Source organism: Falco rusticolus, chromosome 8 (assembly GCF_015220075.1).
Source record: "Falco rusticolus isolate bFalRus1 chromosome 8, bFalRus1.pri, whole genome shotgun sequence".
NCBI lineage: Eukaryota > Metazoa > Chordata > Aves > Falconiformes > Falconidae > Falco > Falco rusticolus.
The window spans coordinates 38,610,807-38,626,371 of record NC_051194.1 but is presented as its reverse complement, the minus strand read 5'-3'; the positions used below and the strand labels follow the sequence as shown (position 1 = coordinate 38,626,371).

General features: G+C 42.0%; 1 protein-coding gene across 4 annotated transcripts in view; it reads right to left on the bottom strand.

Moving 5' to 3' along the window:
- Window positions 1–279: 279 nt before the first annotated feature.
- The window catches only part of SMARCAL1 (SWI/SNF related, matrix associated, actin dependent regulator of chromatin, subfamily a like 1), a 43,642-nt gene continuing 28,356 nt past the window's right edge, over window positions 280–15,565 (bottom strand). For 3 of the 4 annotated variants that reach the window (XM_037397272.1, XM_037397275.1, XM_037397273.1), the window contains exons 11-17: window positions 10,608–10,826; window positions 9,737–9,807; window positions 7,418–7,520; window positions 6,174–6,356; window positions 5,569–5,669; window positions 3,947–4,043; window positions 282–3,619 (exon numbers count right to left, since the gene is read on the bottom strand). In XM_037397272.1, coding sequence (XP_037253169.1) covers window positions 3,413–3,619; window positions 3,947–4,043; window positions 5,569–5,669; window positions 6,174–6,356; window positions 7,418–7,520; window positions 9,737–9,807; window positions 10,608–10,826 — 981 coding nt within the window. In that variant the 3' untranslated portion in view covers window positions 282–3,412. Of the gene's footprint in view, window positions 3,620–3,946; window positions 4,044–5,568; window positions 5,670–6,173; window positions 6,357–7,417; window positions 7,521–9,736; window positions 9,808–10,607; window positions 10,827–15,565 lie in introns of all 4 variants that reach the window. The other variant, XM_037397276.1, reaches the window with a different exon arrangement.

Sequence of the window (15,565 nt, the reverse complement as noted above, 5' to 3'; positions counted from 1 at the left end):
CCTGCACCGCTCGGACCCAGCATGGGCCAGTGAAACACGTAACACCACCGCTGAGCTGCGATGCTCATAATAGGATTAACAACCCATTAACCTCCATTATGAACTGCAATCCGGTTAGCTCGAGAGCTTTTGAATGCGCAGAGCCGGCTGCAGCTCATCCCTCCTGCCAGGCAGGAGCCAGGAGCCGGGGCTGCCCAGCCCACCTGCAGAAACCATCCCCAGGGACTTCTGGCAGGTACTTTTCCTCCTGTGGCAGCCCCATGCCCCCCCCCCCCCCCCCCCCCCCCCAGCCCTCCTCTTCACATTCAGTCCATTTAAGTAACAGGGAATTAATGACTAGAGCATACCCTGCCACTATGTGAGTCTTCCCATGGTGGGGGTCCGTGTTTTCAGAGATGCTCATGGACAGATGCTGCATGCCCTCTTGGATCTTGCTTTGAGGGTTTAAACACATTTTTAGTTCCCCCTGTCCCCCAATAATCCCTGCAAACTCTCCTCTCATCCAAGCAGATCCTTCCAGCAACTGGTGGGCTAGAGCCCTGTCCCAGATGAGGGCTCAGCTCAGCTTTAGGCAACAGTACTTGTATCTCCCTCTGTTGAGTCAAAATCTCATTTGATGTATCCTAGGAATATATTTGCCCTTTTCAGATCCTCATCATAATGATGACTCACAGGATACACATCTTTGATACTAATACATTAAAAGAAAAAAATAAAATAAAATGTTCCTTTGGCTGCTTTGTGACTATTTGGTTAAAAAAACACAACTGTCAGCCAACACATCCAGGACAGAGGACCTACTGGCTGTTACCTGCAAGATTCTTCTTCCCTTTTCCATCTAATATGGATAAAGTGAACCTCAAGTGTACTTGAAGAGCCTCCTGTAACTCTGCAGCAAACCAGCTGAGATTTTATGGGTCCTAACAAAGAAAGAGTACACCTAGCATTCCTCTAACAGGGCTGGGATTTATCAATATATGGATAAGATAAATCAAGTTTATGAGCAGCAGAATTCTCCAAGGGTACTTTCAGCAGATTTCAGAAAAAATACTGTTTTGAAGTAGCTGTAGCTTTACAAGGGAAAAAGAAAACTACTCCTATAGGAAACAACACGGGTATACAAATAATGTCTCCCATATTTTTTTTCAATAGGCAGACCACAACATTTTTCACCCTTTACTCAACCTTCTCTGCAAGCAGAAAGATCATATGTCCTACAAAAAGCTTAAATATTCAGTGTTCAAGACAAAGGCATTTGAAAATATAGAAAAGTATTTATCTCCTGGCCAGCTGCTGGAGCAAGATAAATGATGTTTAGTTCTTGGTCTCAAATCCAGAGATAAAGCATTTCCTCCAGTTTGCCAGTCACATGGTCTTACTCTTCACTTGCACACACAGCAAATCAACTTCTCCATTCCTGAATGAAAAGCAAGTCTCCACCCAACACAACCGCATACAGAACCTGCAGGGTATTTCCACGATGACATAATGAAAATGGGATAATCAAAGTCTTCAACGTAGGAAAAAATATCCCAGTTACTGTTACAGGTTGATATTGTAGCAAAAACGTTTTCCTCCTTGACCATGAAAGACAGGTCTTTCTGTCAGTGCCTGGTATCTGCACACAGCCAAGCACGCCACCTGCACAGCATGTTAGCTCCTGGCCTTCAGAAGCTAAACGTAAGCCTTCAGTTTGCTTTGCCCCCCACCCTTCTCTACAAATTATGTCTGTAAAACATAGCTAACTGGCACCTCTGTGAAATTACATCTTCTCCTGTATTCCCTGGTCACATTTGCTTAACACTAGCTCATTTCCAACTATCTACTAGTACTAAGACCAGAAGCATGAAAGACATTAACTTGGCATCATGCTACACCCCACTGGCAGTAACGCAAAATAAAATTAAAGACAACCATGCAGGGATGCCTGAAAAGACAAGTTGTGATAAACAGAGCCATTTGCCTTTACATCAAGCCCACATCAAAAGTGGCCTCTAGAGTTTCTGCAAACCTGTCACTGCTGTGAAGTGGAATCAGGCCATGCTCGAGGGACAGCAACTGTATCACAAGCTCCTGAAAGGAACCAAAGAGCAGGTGTGTTCAGGCAGCATTGGGGCTTGGAGTTCAGGTCTCCCAGTTCATAGGGCTGAGGGCATGACAGAGACTATCACAAATGAAAAACAGGCATTTTAATCACTGCATCAAACAATAGTGCTGCTTCTGGCAGTGTAACCTGCACAGAGCTGTAATGGGAGCAAACAACAAGTCCTAGGGTACCAGCCTAAATGTCTTATGGAAGTATCTGTTGATTCATCTATAAGCAAAGTACCATGGGAGTTTCCCTTTTGAAAGCTGATGCATTTTAGAAAGCACAAAAGCAAGTGTCCCCCAAAAGACCTATCTTCCAGCCAGTGTAAATATTAAAAAAATGGTAATATTTCCACTGCATCACATATTTTTCAAACTTAAGGTCCAAATAGGAGATGAAATTCTAAAATAGAAAAAGTACCAAAAGCTTGGGAACAATGACTTAAAATAATTGATTTAAACAGCTCAGTCCAGAAGCAGCTTCTCACAAAACAAGAGCAAAAGTTCACCTTGTCGCACTTCTCCTCACTCATCTGAAAACACACACGCCCTCCCTTTCCTGAGCAGCCAGGCTTAATCGCTGGCAGTCATCACAAGCTTCACCCTCCGCTGACAGAAAGTACATGCCATGGAGCAGGTCCCAAGATTGAGCAGATGCGGCCAGAGATCAGTGTGCTCAGACAGACGTGTCTAACGGGCAATACACACCTCCAGGCAGACAATTGTACTACTTGGCTTCAAGGTACTAACTGCTCTGCACAGACAAAATTCTGGGGCTCTCCCTCCTCTCCCCTACCTCCACAAAACATCAAGATCTGTCTGGATCTCCTCACTGCTAAACTGAATACCAGAAAGTCTGTTTGCAAGTGACCCAAATAAGGGCCAAATTTTGCCATTGAACTGACTCCTATAAATACAGATTAAAATTCTTGGAGATGGAAGACTCATTGTTAAAAGCACTCTGCAGCTGCTGAGAAGTTACTTTTTACAACAGTTTTGCCTTGTGGACAGACAACCATTATCTGCTTTTTAAACAAAACAACTGTGGAAACTGACATGCTGAAACAGAACAGCACGGCACTTGCCCATAGCCATTTAGTCATCAGCAAAACCAGGACTGCAAAACACACAGGCTGCCTGGTGTGTGCTGCTCATCTGTCATACTGTCAGACTGCCTTCTCATCCCTTGAGATGAAACACACTAGAGATACAGAAAATGAAAGTTTTTATTTTTGAAAACACAAAAAAATAACACTTCACTGCTTTTGTTTTCTCTTTTTTATAAAAAAATATATCTTGGCCACCATCTCTTTCCCTGTTACCATTACACTTTAAAAAACTCCTCAATACGCCGCTTTTTTCTGGGACTCACTGAAAGTGTCTCTCCTTCTGTATCGTGCACGGCACCGTCGGAGTCAAACTCACAGCAAGTATCAGCTGCCTCCAAAAGCAGAACATCATCAGTGTCATCTCTGCTCTCAGAGAAGGTCCTCTGGAAAAGGTCATAGATGGTCTTCTGCTTTGGATCTGGCTGAGAAATCAGAACAGACAGAACCTGCATATATATTGTCATATAAAACCAAAAGTGAGCAACAATCAGAGCGCACTCCCCCAAGACAGTGAACATATATGCTATGGAGGCGATCACGTCTCCTTACATGCAGTAGGTTTGGGAACTCTGTGGAGAGTTCCAAGTCAAGGCATGGATCTTGGGAGGAGTAGGAGAATCTGGTCTGTGGCATTAAAGGCAGAACAGGTGTAAGGTCAGCCTGCCAATCACCTGCCAATCCAGATATACACAAGCCAAAGCTCATTCAGCCTCTCCCAGGGACTATCAATATTCTTTCAGGTCAATTACCTTGGGGTAGTAGTTAGTGGATTCAGCTGCTTTGGAGAAACTGGTTTCTGAAAGACCAGCTTCCCCCAGCACTTCAATTTTCTCTTGAATCATTGGCCTAGGAGAGATAATCAGGCATTATTGGAAGGAAAAAAATATCATGCAAGGACACTGTGTCATTTACTATGTGTAGATGAAAACAAACAAAAAACAGATAACAGGAGTATAAAGATGGCTTTTCTACAAAAGCCTGTTAGTTCCTTAACCTGTCCTGCTCTAGTTTATGATGACTGCTGTCCTGGGATACTGATCAATCCAAATTAAATAAGTATCAATCCAATTTAAATAAGTAACAAAAGGAGGATTTCAGACTATAAATATTTGGAGAACAAACACCTCCAACAGGGAAAACAGTTCACTGAGGCAACATCTCAATGGTATGAAGTCAGAACAAGAAGATGCAGCTAAAGGGAGTCCCAACAGCCTGTGTGTTCAGTTTCCAAGGTAGGCAATGGTAATTCCCATCAACAAACACATCAGTATTTCTAGGGTATCTCCTGAAGTACTGCAGGAGGAAGACTCCATCACTGGCCCAAAAGGTTCTAACCACACCTGTGGACTGGACACTTTGAAAGAAGAAAAGGCCACAGCACAATTAATGCATTTACCAAGTATCCAAGCAGTCTTGTTCTTTTTCTTGCCTTTAAAAAGGATGCCACTGCCCTTCCTTGAACAGCTATATTTCCTTCCCTCTAAGCATTAATGACTGCACGGACAGCATTTCACAAATAAAGGCAGAATTACTGTCATTAACTTTCCATGAAATGTGGGCGATGCATCAGTTTCCAGATCCCTGCATTGTAGGGTTATAATTATTTGCCATCATGATATTCTGGGAACTGCACAAGTTCACTTAGTTCATTTGTTCCTTTAAACAAGGTAATAAAGATGTAATTTTGGACTTTAAATGAACCAGCTGGTGGATAATTTCTTTTCATCATTTGCAGGTCAGTTCCCTTGCAGCACTAAGGATTCCTCAGATCGTCCCGTCCCCCACGATGACAGATTCCCCAGCCAAAAGGACCAGCGTCCACTAACAGCTCTCACTGCAGCCAAAAAGGCTTAGACCACAACTCTTCAGAGGAAAGTCAGTAGCACTTTTTTAATTCATCTGAAGGGCTCAGTGAAGAGCAAGAGGAAAGCAACAGTGCAGTCCTCTTCCACAGCTCCCTGTCCAAGCACTCAGCAGCCAGGTTGCTCCTCAGATGTGATCTACAATACGTGGAACCATCTCCAGTGTATGCTGACTTCACTTGAAAGTACTCAGCACATGAATATTCTGGGCTGTATCTAAGACAATTCCTTATACAGAGACTGTGAAGGTTTTAGATGCATCAGCTCTCCCAGAATTTCTCTCAACAGCCCTTTCTTTGTCAGATAACTACTTTTATTCCTCCTGCTTGTCATCCATTTAATGTCCACTGTGGCCAGGCCATGTCACCAGCTCACAGCAGCCCTGACTGGCAGTTATTGCTCCTCCCCTCATAGGCTGTGGAAGTCAGCACTAACATCAAGCACCTTACATCACATGTGACAAAAAGTGAAAACAGGTAGCAAAACCAAGTGTTCTTCTCACTTCCTACCATAAGTAGTCATCTGCTGTGCCTTTAGCCACCAGGTAGTGAACATTAACAGAGCTGGTCTGTCCAATTCGATGTGCCCGATCTTCTGCTTGGATCAGAATCTTTATGTAAAAACATGACAAAGAAAATAAAACTGCATACATCTGAGAAATAGTGTAAGCACCAGAAAACAGGGAGATCTCATTTCTTGTGCTCATCAATTACTATTTATCTGGATCTTGTTAATGCCTGCATCCTCAAACACAGACTAAGCCAAGAAGTAATCTGGTGCACCACATCTCCAAAAGGCACTGAGCATTTTTCAAAATTAGTCAGCACTGATGATGGACCCTTTCAGTTCTTGGCTGGGCAAGCAGTTGAGAGCTCTGTCAAATTAAGAAACAGGAGCATGTTTCCATTTCACACCATTTTCTCCAGCCAGCAAGCTGTGTAACCAGCCCCACTGGTTCAAGCCCAGGCACCTGAGAGTGCACAGACAAGCAGCCACCAGAGAAAGAAAGAGGAAAAACCCTAGAGAAAGTCCTCTGCCCATTACATCTCCTCTAAGCACCAATGCTTCTGCTCTCCAGGGAGCATCCAACCCCTGTCCCCTCCAGGACACATACCCCTGGGTTCCAGAAGAGCTCTGCAAATACCACCAGGTCCGCAGCAGACAATGTCAGGCCCATGTTTGCAGCGGTGAGGGACAGGACAGCCACAACCTGCTTCTCTGAGAACTGGAACTTCTGGCACAGAGACTGCCGCTCGGCTGAAGGTGTGGAGCCATCAATGCGAATGTATTCAACATGCTGTGAAAAGGCAGAAGATACTTTTTAGAGGCCTCGTGTCCCGTTCCCCATATCGTCTTTCCATCTTTTAGTAGATTCTGTTTCCCTTCCGTGGGGAAGGGAAACAGAACCAGGAAAATAAAAAGGCAACAGTTGTATTTTTAAGACCTTGCCTTGTCTTAAAGGCAGAGATGCTGTAGCTCAGTACATAACGTACCTTCCCTCTGTTCACAATTCATTACTTGCTCTCTTATGTCCATTGCTCTCCCACCAGTCCTGACCAACAGGAAGGACAGCAACAGGCAACAAGTACAGTGGAAAGGCAACCAGCTTAATACAAAAGCTGGACACTGTGTACTGATGTTACAGCTGCTACAACCTCCCCAAGTCTGGGAGAAGATGGGATCCTACACACCTCAGACGCTCTGTGGTAGGCTCAGGAAAGGTATGACAAACTTGGGTGATGCAGGGCCATAACTCTTCAGTGTCCAACATCCTTGCTGTACTGGAGGATGCTGCCCCAGAAGCAAAGCCACCACTGCCGCTGTCGTTTATAGTTTGGGATATTAACTTAAATCATCCTTCACATTGCCCCCGCATGACCCAGAACTCTTTAGAGGCATCCATGGAAGTCTCACACAAATAATTACTCATGCCCTTTTGAAGTCAGAAAGGCGACTGGCAGAACTATCACGTCTCCCTACAGTATCCCAGTTCAAAAATGTAAAACCACCACAGAGACAAAGGCAGGCAGCCATAGCTGGACTTGGGTTGTTACATTCTCCCCACCTGAGAAAAGCCTGGAGGACAAAGCAGAGATGGCCACACAGGGTAACACTCCTCCAAGTATCCACAAGCTCCAAGGCAAACAATGGAGATTAAAGAACATTAAATACAACAAAAGCCACTCAATACAAAGTGAATCCTGTAAGGCATTCACCCTAGCACCTCAGCTCCCTCGGTGAAGGGCACATTCAGAGGCACAGCAAGTAGAAATGAACTCTGCTGCTAACTTTCATAAACTATCTGACTGACTGTAACTCTGAGGAACGGTGATAAAGTTGACTCAATCAATTACTTACTTTCTTCTCCAGTTCTGCAACTATTGCATCCAGTACTATCTTGTGATGAGCAAACACCAGGAATTTATCATTCCCACTTTCCAATAACTCCAGAACATATTCTCTACATGAAAGAGGAAAAAAAAAACAACCTCCATAAAGTTATGCGCTGAGAGAACACAGGTTTTGCTCACAACACATTTTAAAGATACTGCTCATCTATACACAGAGACTAAGAAATCAGCTAGCATACAAAAGCTGCAGTAAAATGCAAGTAGCAACTCAAGACTCCTACAGCTTAAAAAAAAGACATTGCAGGAAAATCCACTCATTTTTCTTTACTGCAGCTGGACAGCTGCCTACATTTATACTTGAGTATCACTGAGAATCAATTTGTATGATTCTGCTTGAATCATGGCATCTCAGACCAATCAACTAAAATTCATCTGTATTTATTTAACAGTCTCATTCACCCTTCCGTATCCCTAACTTTTGCACAATCATAGTATACTAAAGTAATCTGTATACAACTATTCTTCCTATGTTTAATTAGGATTGTTTTTATTTTAGAAGAAAAGGTTTCTAAGTGCACGGATCAGAGTATCCTAAAAGTAGCTTTCTCTGTAAGGGTTCACAATGACAATTTACCAGCTTGACAATCTAAATATATCAGCTATTTCTAGGAATTATCCATATGCATATAGGCTAGTAACCAATGAAAGGTACCAAGACTCCTTTTAAACACAGTTAAACAGTGTTAATTAAACAAAACCTCTGTCTTTTGCCATGGACTAATAGCAGAGCCATAGAACCCATTTCTTGCATTAACAATCAGGTCAACTGGAGCCTGAAAAACACCTATAAGCCTAAAATTTGTAACTAAGTATAGCAACAGCCATCAGAACAGCTGATACAAATGTCATCTTTTCTTTGTAATAGCAAAGTTGTTGCTAAGATCAGAAATACCAAGTTCTTTGCTAAATACAACACAGCTTAGGTCAGCAGCAACTGTCAAAACACCAAGCAGGATTTCCAGTACTGTATTAAGGTGCAAACAGCTCCCAGGGTTTGTGATGTTCAGATCTCAACTACCATGACAGTATCATTTAACAAAGGCATCTGGGAGAAAAGTGGGATCGCTGGATTTTAAAACAAATATTAACACGAACATTCAGTGTAGCAAGCAGATGCCAAGATACTACAGTTATTTTATAGCTCATTCCCATCCTCCCATATTCCATTTAACAAATGGCTAGTCATTTCAATGGAAGCAATGGAAGACACTGTCATCAAGGGTAAGACGTGAGAGGTGCTGATGATCATAGGACAGTACCATTAGCTAGCTGGTACCGTAGCTTAGCAGCTAATAATAAATGGTTCTTTAAATGCCACTAAACCCCAGGAAAACAATGAACTAGTTCCTACCAGAAAGTCAAGTAAACAGCACTTCGTGGTTTTATATTCAGTTCACACTTGCAACTGAAATAAAAGGAAGAAAGCATTCTAACTGTTCACTAACATAAAAGGAAGAAATTCTTCTACAGGAATGAGCGCTGGGACTCTGGCAGTTCTGTGCCAAACAGGCAAATTCTGCAGCAAGGTCTGAGACTGTGAAATCACACACTGCACATCAGCTGGTCCTTACATTCAGAGAGCTGCAGAAAAGTAAACTTTTTTGAAGTTATTATCATACTACTTATTAACAAGTTACGCTATATGACCTAAAGCAACTCCCTTGCAGTCCCAGCAGAAAGGCTAAGGATAAAAGGGCACATTAAGTCACAGAAGGGAATCTTTTCTAGGGAAGACAGAGTGAAAAGCACACCTTTGATGGAAAACTTTTGCTAATGACAGCCCATATGAGCTCTGTGGAAGAGCCAAGAACTTCAGCAGGGGCTGTGACACCCTTACAGTACGCTACAATTAAAGCTCCATCCCTCTCATAAGCTTTTTGGCTCAGGGTTCCTGCTGCAGTAGGACTGCAACGTTAGTTTTCTCAAATTCTGTCGATACTTTTAGTTTCAGTACTCTCCCCCTCCTTAAACTGAAATAGGGTCTAGACCAGGGACCTTGATCCAAGTCCCAAACACTAAGAAATTTTAGATTGTTCAAATGACAGTTTAGATCCATATTTGGAATGAAATCAGAAGACTTACTCAGCCTAGGAACTCTGAGAGAAGAAAAAGTTTAGTGCATTGTAATTAAAATCAATTTTTTCTACGCTGGCTGGAGGCTATGCTTCATGTCCCTGCACTGTTATCTCTAAGGCACTGTTTTCCTGTTCTGAGCAGAAAAAACACATTTTACCAGGCAGGAATGAAGCAATGACATGCAGCTTACACGACTGAGTGGATTTTAGCTTCTGCTGTTCTGTTGTAGAAGAGGAGAAGAGCTTCCTTCTCTTGTTGTTTCTGCAGAGAGAAAGATAAAATAAGTGTGAGTCTCAGAAATGCCTTTTCTCCTTCTTGCTTACAGATATGGGATGTCTGCTGCTGCCAAATAAACACTTTGCTAGTTAAAAAATCAGCCTATAAATGCACAACAAAGGGGGACTGGGGGAAGTCTACTCGCCACTGGGTATGGCAGATACTCACACACTCCTATTTCTGACACCTCCCTTCCCACCTCCTACTCAACTCCTACAAGTTGGATGACATGCATATCACAAACATCGTTTTAGTTGAAAAAGCATTTTCCAGCCAAAACGGCAAGGAAAAACTCCAAAGTTCTTACAGAACTGTATTAGTAGCCTAGGAGCTTAGAACATGCATTTGCCATCCATACAAGAAAAAACCAAAAAAAGCAAAAATACACCCTTCATATTTTTGGTCACTGCTGTGTTCACAACAGAGCTTCAACAAGGCTGTGTTTGTAGGGTGTATGGGATTACAAGGCAAGACAGAAGAGTAAGTACAGAGGCAGGAGACATGAAAGACAATTAGAAAGGACTAATGAGAGAGGAAAAAAACAGAGGAAATGGTATTTCAAAAAAGAACAAAGCAGGCCACTTAAAAGGAAAAAACAGCTGAGCTGTTTTGACTGTGTTGTATACTCATTTAAAACAGTGCCTTCAACAGCCTTCCACTGTGCCTTCACATGAGATGTGGCTCTCACCTTCCTTGGAACCCACAGTACTGTTTTTCCATTGATGTTTTTAAATAAAGGTACCTGAAATACTAGAGTCTTATCATGAAAATAGCTTCTGACTTACATTTCCATACCCTTTGTCCATCTTTTTTGCTTCAGCTGCCAAGACAGCTTTGGTCTTTGCACTAATGGATTCAGGAGCCACTACAACCATTTTGCGTTGCTTTGCTGGAAGCTGGGAAAGCACATCTGATTTCAGACGTCGGATCATGATGGACTCTTCCAGCAAAATTTTCAGTTCAGTTAAGTTGGATGATCCAGAGTAGTCCCAACCCCATGGCATCTTGGAAAGATCAAAGCAATTATCAGTGTCAAACTTACAAGAGACTTGTCTGCAGGTGACCCAAGAGTAGAATAAACTTCCAGGGAAACCGGGCAAGGGAAGAACTTAATGGTCAGTAAGAAGACAGATTCGACAAAAATGGCAATGAGACAGAAGTGTATAAAGTAACCCATGTAACAGGAGAAGATTACTTATAAACCTCTTTTTTTCCTATTTACAAGCGCTCAGGGAGATGCAGGGAAGAGGACTACATAGAAAGGTAGGGATCCCTACCACAGTACTGTGACCTGGTATTCATCCTCACGCAGCAAGGTGTTTCTGCTCGCTACTTGCAGCTTTGGGCAGGCCAACAGATCTCATTGCAGTTCTGTGCACACACAATTACCTCACCTTTAAGCAGAGACATGCAATAATCTTCTCTAACAGCATAAGGACAAACATCCTTAACCCAAATGCCTTCACAGAGACATTACACTTGTCTGACATGCCTAGTAAACGCTAGGTCAAAACTGCCTGTTTTCCACTGACCTCTCTCTTGATCTACTCCCTGATAGACTCTGTCTCTGCCATTACCATGTTTGGTTCAGATACAAAATAAATCACTCTAAGCATTGTCTCTGCAAAGCAGCATCACTTCAAAGCTCCTCTGAACAAACCCTTCATTTACTCCTCCTTGAAGCACTTGCCTCTGAACCTGCCCTCTCCTCCAAGATCCTGTGTGCAGACGATATATATCTGTTCAATTAATCTCAGCTCATCGCTCTTACTAGTAACCCCACAGCCTATCATTTGTTCTCTGGGAAAGAACAACTAAACTGACAAACAGTGGCATCAAAATAGGTACACTCCCCAAAAGAAACATCTTTAAACAACTTTCTTTTGGAGAGGAGACCAATAAAGTTTTTATGCTGAAGTAAAGGATAAAGAGATACCTTTCCCCTGAAGTTTCACAAATAAGCATATGAAATACAGCTACAATACTGAAAAGCAAGGCAGGGGGGAGGCAAAATCCTCCTCATAGCTCTAATTCCAAATCTTACTGGCAGTGTCACCAAAAAAAGCCAGAAGTACCACCTCTGGTCTTGGAACAGCAACTCAATGTAACCTTCTACGTATGTATACGTACGCCCTCCTGAAATGCATATAATGGAGATGTGAGGAGCCTCAGCACCAATGCCTTTGATCTCCTGCTGCTCCACTTTGATTGCACCACATTAATTGCTAAAATAGATTTAACCTTAAAACCCTGTATATCTTTTATTTGCCTTCCTCAAGAGAAACCTATTGCAACACAGAAATGGAAATAAAATAGGAAAAAGCTCCAAAGTATTCACCGCACCTTCCATCCTCCTGTAGAATGCATGAGACAAAAAATAAATCATACCAGCCATGAGGTTAGTCACATTACTGACTATATTAAGGGATGGTGCTCTGATGGAACAGGGGTGAGAACCTGCTATGAGACACAAAGAGGAGTAATTAGACAGCTTCTAGGCAATTAAGACCTCTCTGATATGTGGAAGTGAACATTCCTACTTCAGGTTGAGACATAACAGGACAATCTGCAATTCTACTGCCATGTTCTACTGATGTGAACCATTAACTGCCTTCAGATTCTGGCACTTATGGCCACCATTAAAACTCATTTTACCTAATCTATTCCTACATAATTATGGTACCATCTGATTATCTATAGCTGCTTCATTAAAGCAGGAAACAATTCAAACCCTAGACACAAAACTAGTCTGGATCCTGTAGAGTTAAAACTTTGGCTCTGACAACAGCACAGTGGCATACAGCTAGAGTTAATAAGCCCACCTGGATGTAAGCCAAGCCTCAAAAAGCCAACATGGGTATTAAAGCTTTGCTTCTGTGAAACTAGGAATGCAATGCAGATACATCCCTCAGGTCTGTGAAAAGCTAGCTCAAGTCTAGCTGGGTTTATTAGCTTTAGGCATGCTGCATGAAAGCTGACAGTGCTGAGCCCCAGTCTTTGTGCCCCCTCTCCACAATTCTTCAGGCTCTGTGGACCCAGCAGAGCAGAGGTACAGAGGTACAGGAAGGACCGGCTTGGTGCTGCACCCAGCGTCATAAGCCCTCTGCCCACACTGCTTAGTGTACTGGTAGCTAAATAGATCAACAATGACTAGGCTTCTAAGTAAGACCTGCTATGGGGCCTGGACACTCTCCTCAGGCTACCTCATTCTATTCACGCAGCCCATATTTTTCCATTTCCATAACAAGCAAGTAATACATATGTTTTGCGTCCACATAGCACAACTCATTTCAGAAGGGTAACATCACCATAATTGAAAGAACAAGGCACAAGCAGAGCCAATATACTATCTACTGTCATATTAAAAAGCATATACAGGCAGAATCCTTACAGTATGTTCAGATTATTTCTTTCAAGGTGACTGTTGCTGGAACAATCTGCAAACAAGGAAACAGGCTAGTTCTGTGCTGCACCTAGCTAGTGATAAAAATATGATTATTTTTGGAATTATTAAAATAGTTCAGTGTATCCTATTGTGGAAAAGAAGACAGAAAAAAAGAGGGACGTTTATTTTGCCAAAATACACATCTGGCTTTGATCCATAACATTCCAGAACAAATGCTTCCAACTGTGATTTTCTTACCAAAGTGTTACAGCATCTTACATGAGTCAGTAAACTTATTACAGTGTTAGTAGAAGCTGCCAAACTCTTACAAATTCAGAGCATGTGCTCAGATAGAAATTATTTAATATTTGCCAACATCGCCCAGTTTGAAAAATGAATTCACAGCATGTGTTTTGGGAACAGACTGGAGATAGTTTGTAAATAAGCAGGTGACATTTCACTTGCTGCATTTTTAGGAGTACAGACGATGGAAAGTTGAATTACAACATGATAAACTTTTATTTTATACCTCTTCTAATCACTTCTGCCAGATATTTTCAATTTTCTGTCATAAAATCTATTATCTTCAAATAGAAACTAGTCAGGTTTTAGTTTTAAATTGAATGGTTCAGGTCTGTCAATTTTTCTTTAATCTTATAATGCAATCAGATTTACTATTAATGCCAAAACATTTTTGCATAGCACCTTTCATCCTTAAAGATCTCCAAAAGCCTTGCAAAGGCTCTCTGGTTCTGTATTCCATCCCCACTCATAATGCTGCCACTTTCAGGACGGAAAGAAGAACCTACTGAAATAATGACAGCAAAAGTAAAAAAAGTAAAACAGCTCTTCAGAGAGGACGTAACTCCTAACACAATCTTAGGTTAGAGCTGCAAAAAGGAACATGACGGACATAACACAGTCATGAGGGAACAACTACAATCATCAAAATCCCTTTTAATTTACTTACTGCTGAGTGGATATCTGGCAACCCAAAACTCAGCAGTCCCATTTTTTTCTCTAATACTATTTATATCACTTTGTTTCCAGCAGCCCCACTTCTTCTCTAAATAACCAAATTCTTTCTAAGTTCACTCTATCATTTACTGACATTAACTGTAGCAAAACGTCCCCAGTGAACACTGAGAAGACCAGTAATGTTCAACTGTCTAGTAGAGGCAGGTTGAACAGTAACAAAATTGTACTAGAAACCCTGCAGAGGTTTTGAAGGGAGGCTGATAGAGACTGTGACCTACAAGCTGAGTTTCACTGTATGTTGAAAACTCATTTACACAGAATACACTGTTACAACCCAGATTGTGTAAAACATTTTCTTTCTTTTATCAAATTCAGTATCTTACCAGAGGTCCACACATCTGGTAATTGAAGCAACAGCTAGTCATGCAGAACTTTACCCTTAAAGGGTTTATGGAACTCCAAACCTGTTCAGACTCACGTTACAATTCAGCTTTTGTTTTTACTGCAGAAAACCAATGAGATTAAACTGCATCTCTTCATTTCCCTCTAGGAAGCATTTTGGACACTACTCAGATAGGAATCTTTCACCAAAGATAATGAAGCTCAGCAGAAGATGTGGCCCTCTCCCTCCATATGATTACTACTATGATCTATGATTAGAGAAACAGAAAGTTCATCCTCTGCCACGAAAAGCAATGCTTGCTAACATGAATGCTGTTATCTTCCAGAACTCGAGCTCTGTATCTGTATGCTAACGACCTTACTTTAGTCAATGGCATCAGCATATGAGTACCAAAGACAATGAGCTGCTCATCTAGCTTGCACATTTGGACATACGTAGAACAGCACTACACCACCTATGGAAGTAAAAGTGGACATTCAGATCCAGGAAAAACGGGACTTGAGAACTTTGTATGAGACTGCAGTATGAATCTTCTTGATGGAAATTTTGCATGTTAGCTACCCCAAACAGAAAAGAAAACAAACACAGAAGCCCTACAAACACCTGTAACTATTTTTATGGCACACACTGATGTTCAGTTCTTCTGTAAATATTTTTGAGCCTTCAAACAGTTATTTGGTGTTTCCAACCACTCTGCTAAAAGTTATTGCCCAGTCTTACAAAAAATGAGGCACAAGTAGTGCAATGGATTACTCAATAACAAAGCAGAGCAAGCAAGTCCACGCACTACACGTCCATGCTTACACTGCCAAGCCATTCTGTGCCACATCCTACCTGCTATATAGCTGTCCTGGAAGAACTGGAGGACAAGCCAGATTAGAGGGCTCTTGCTCCAAATCAGAACTCAGGGGAACTTTGGTTCCCCTGTCTGTGTCTACGTAATGAGCACAGAAGGTCCTAGAGCCTCCCTGTACAAC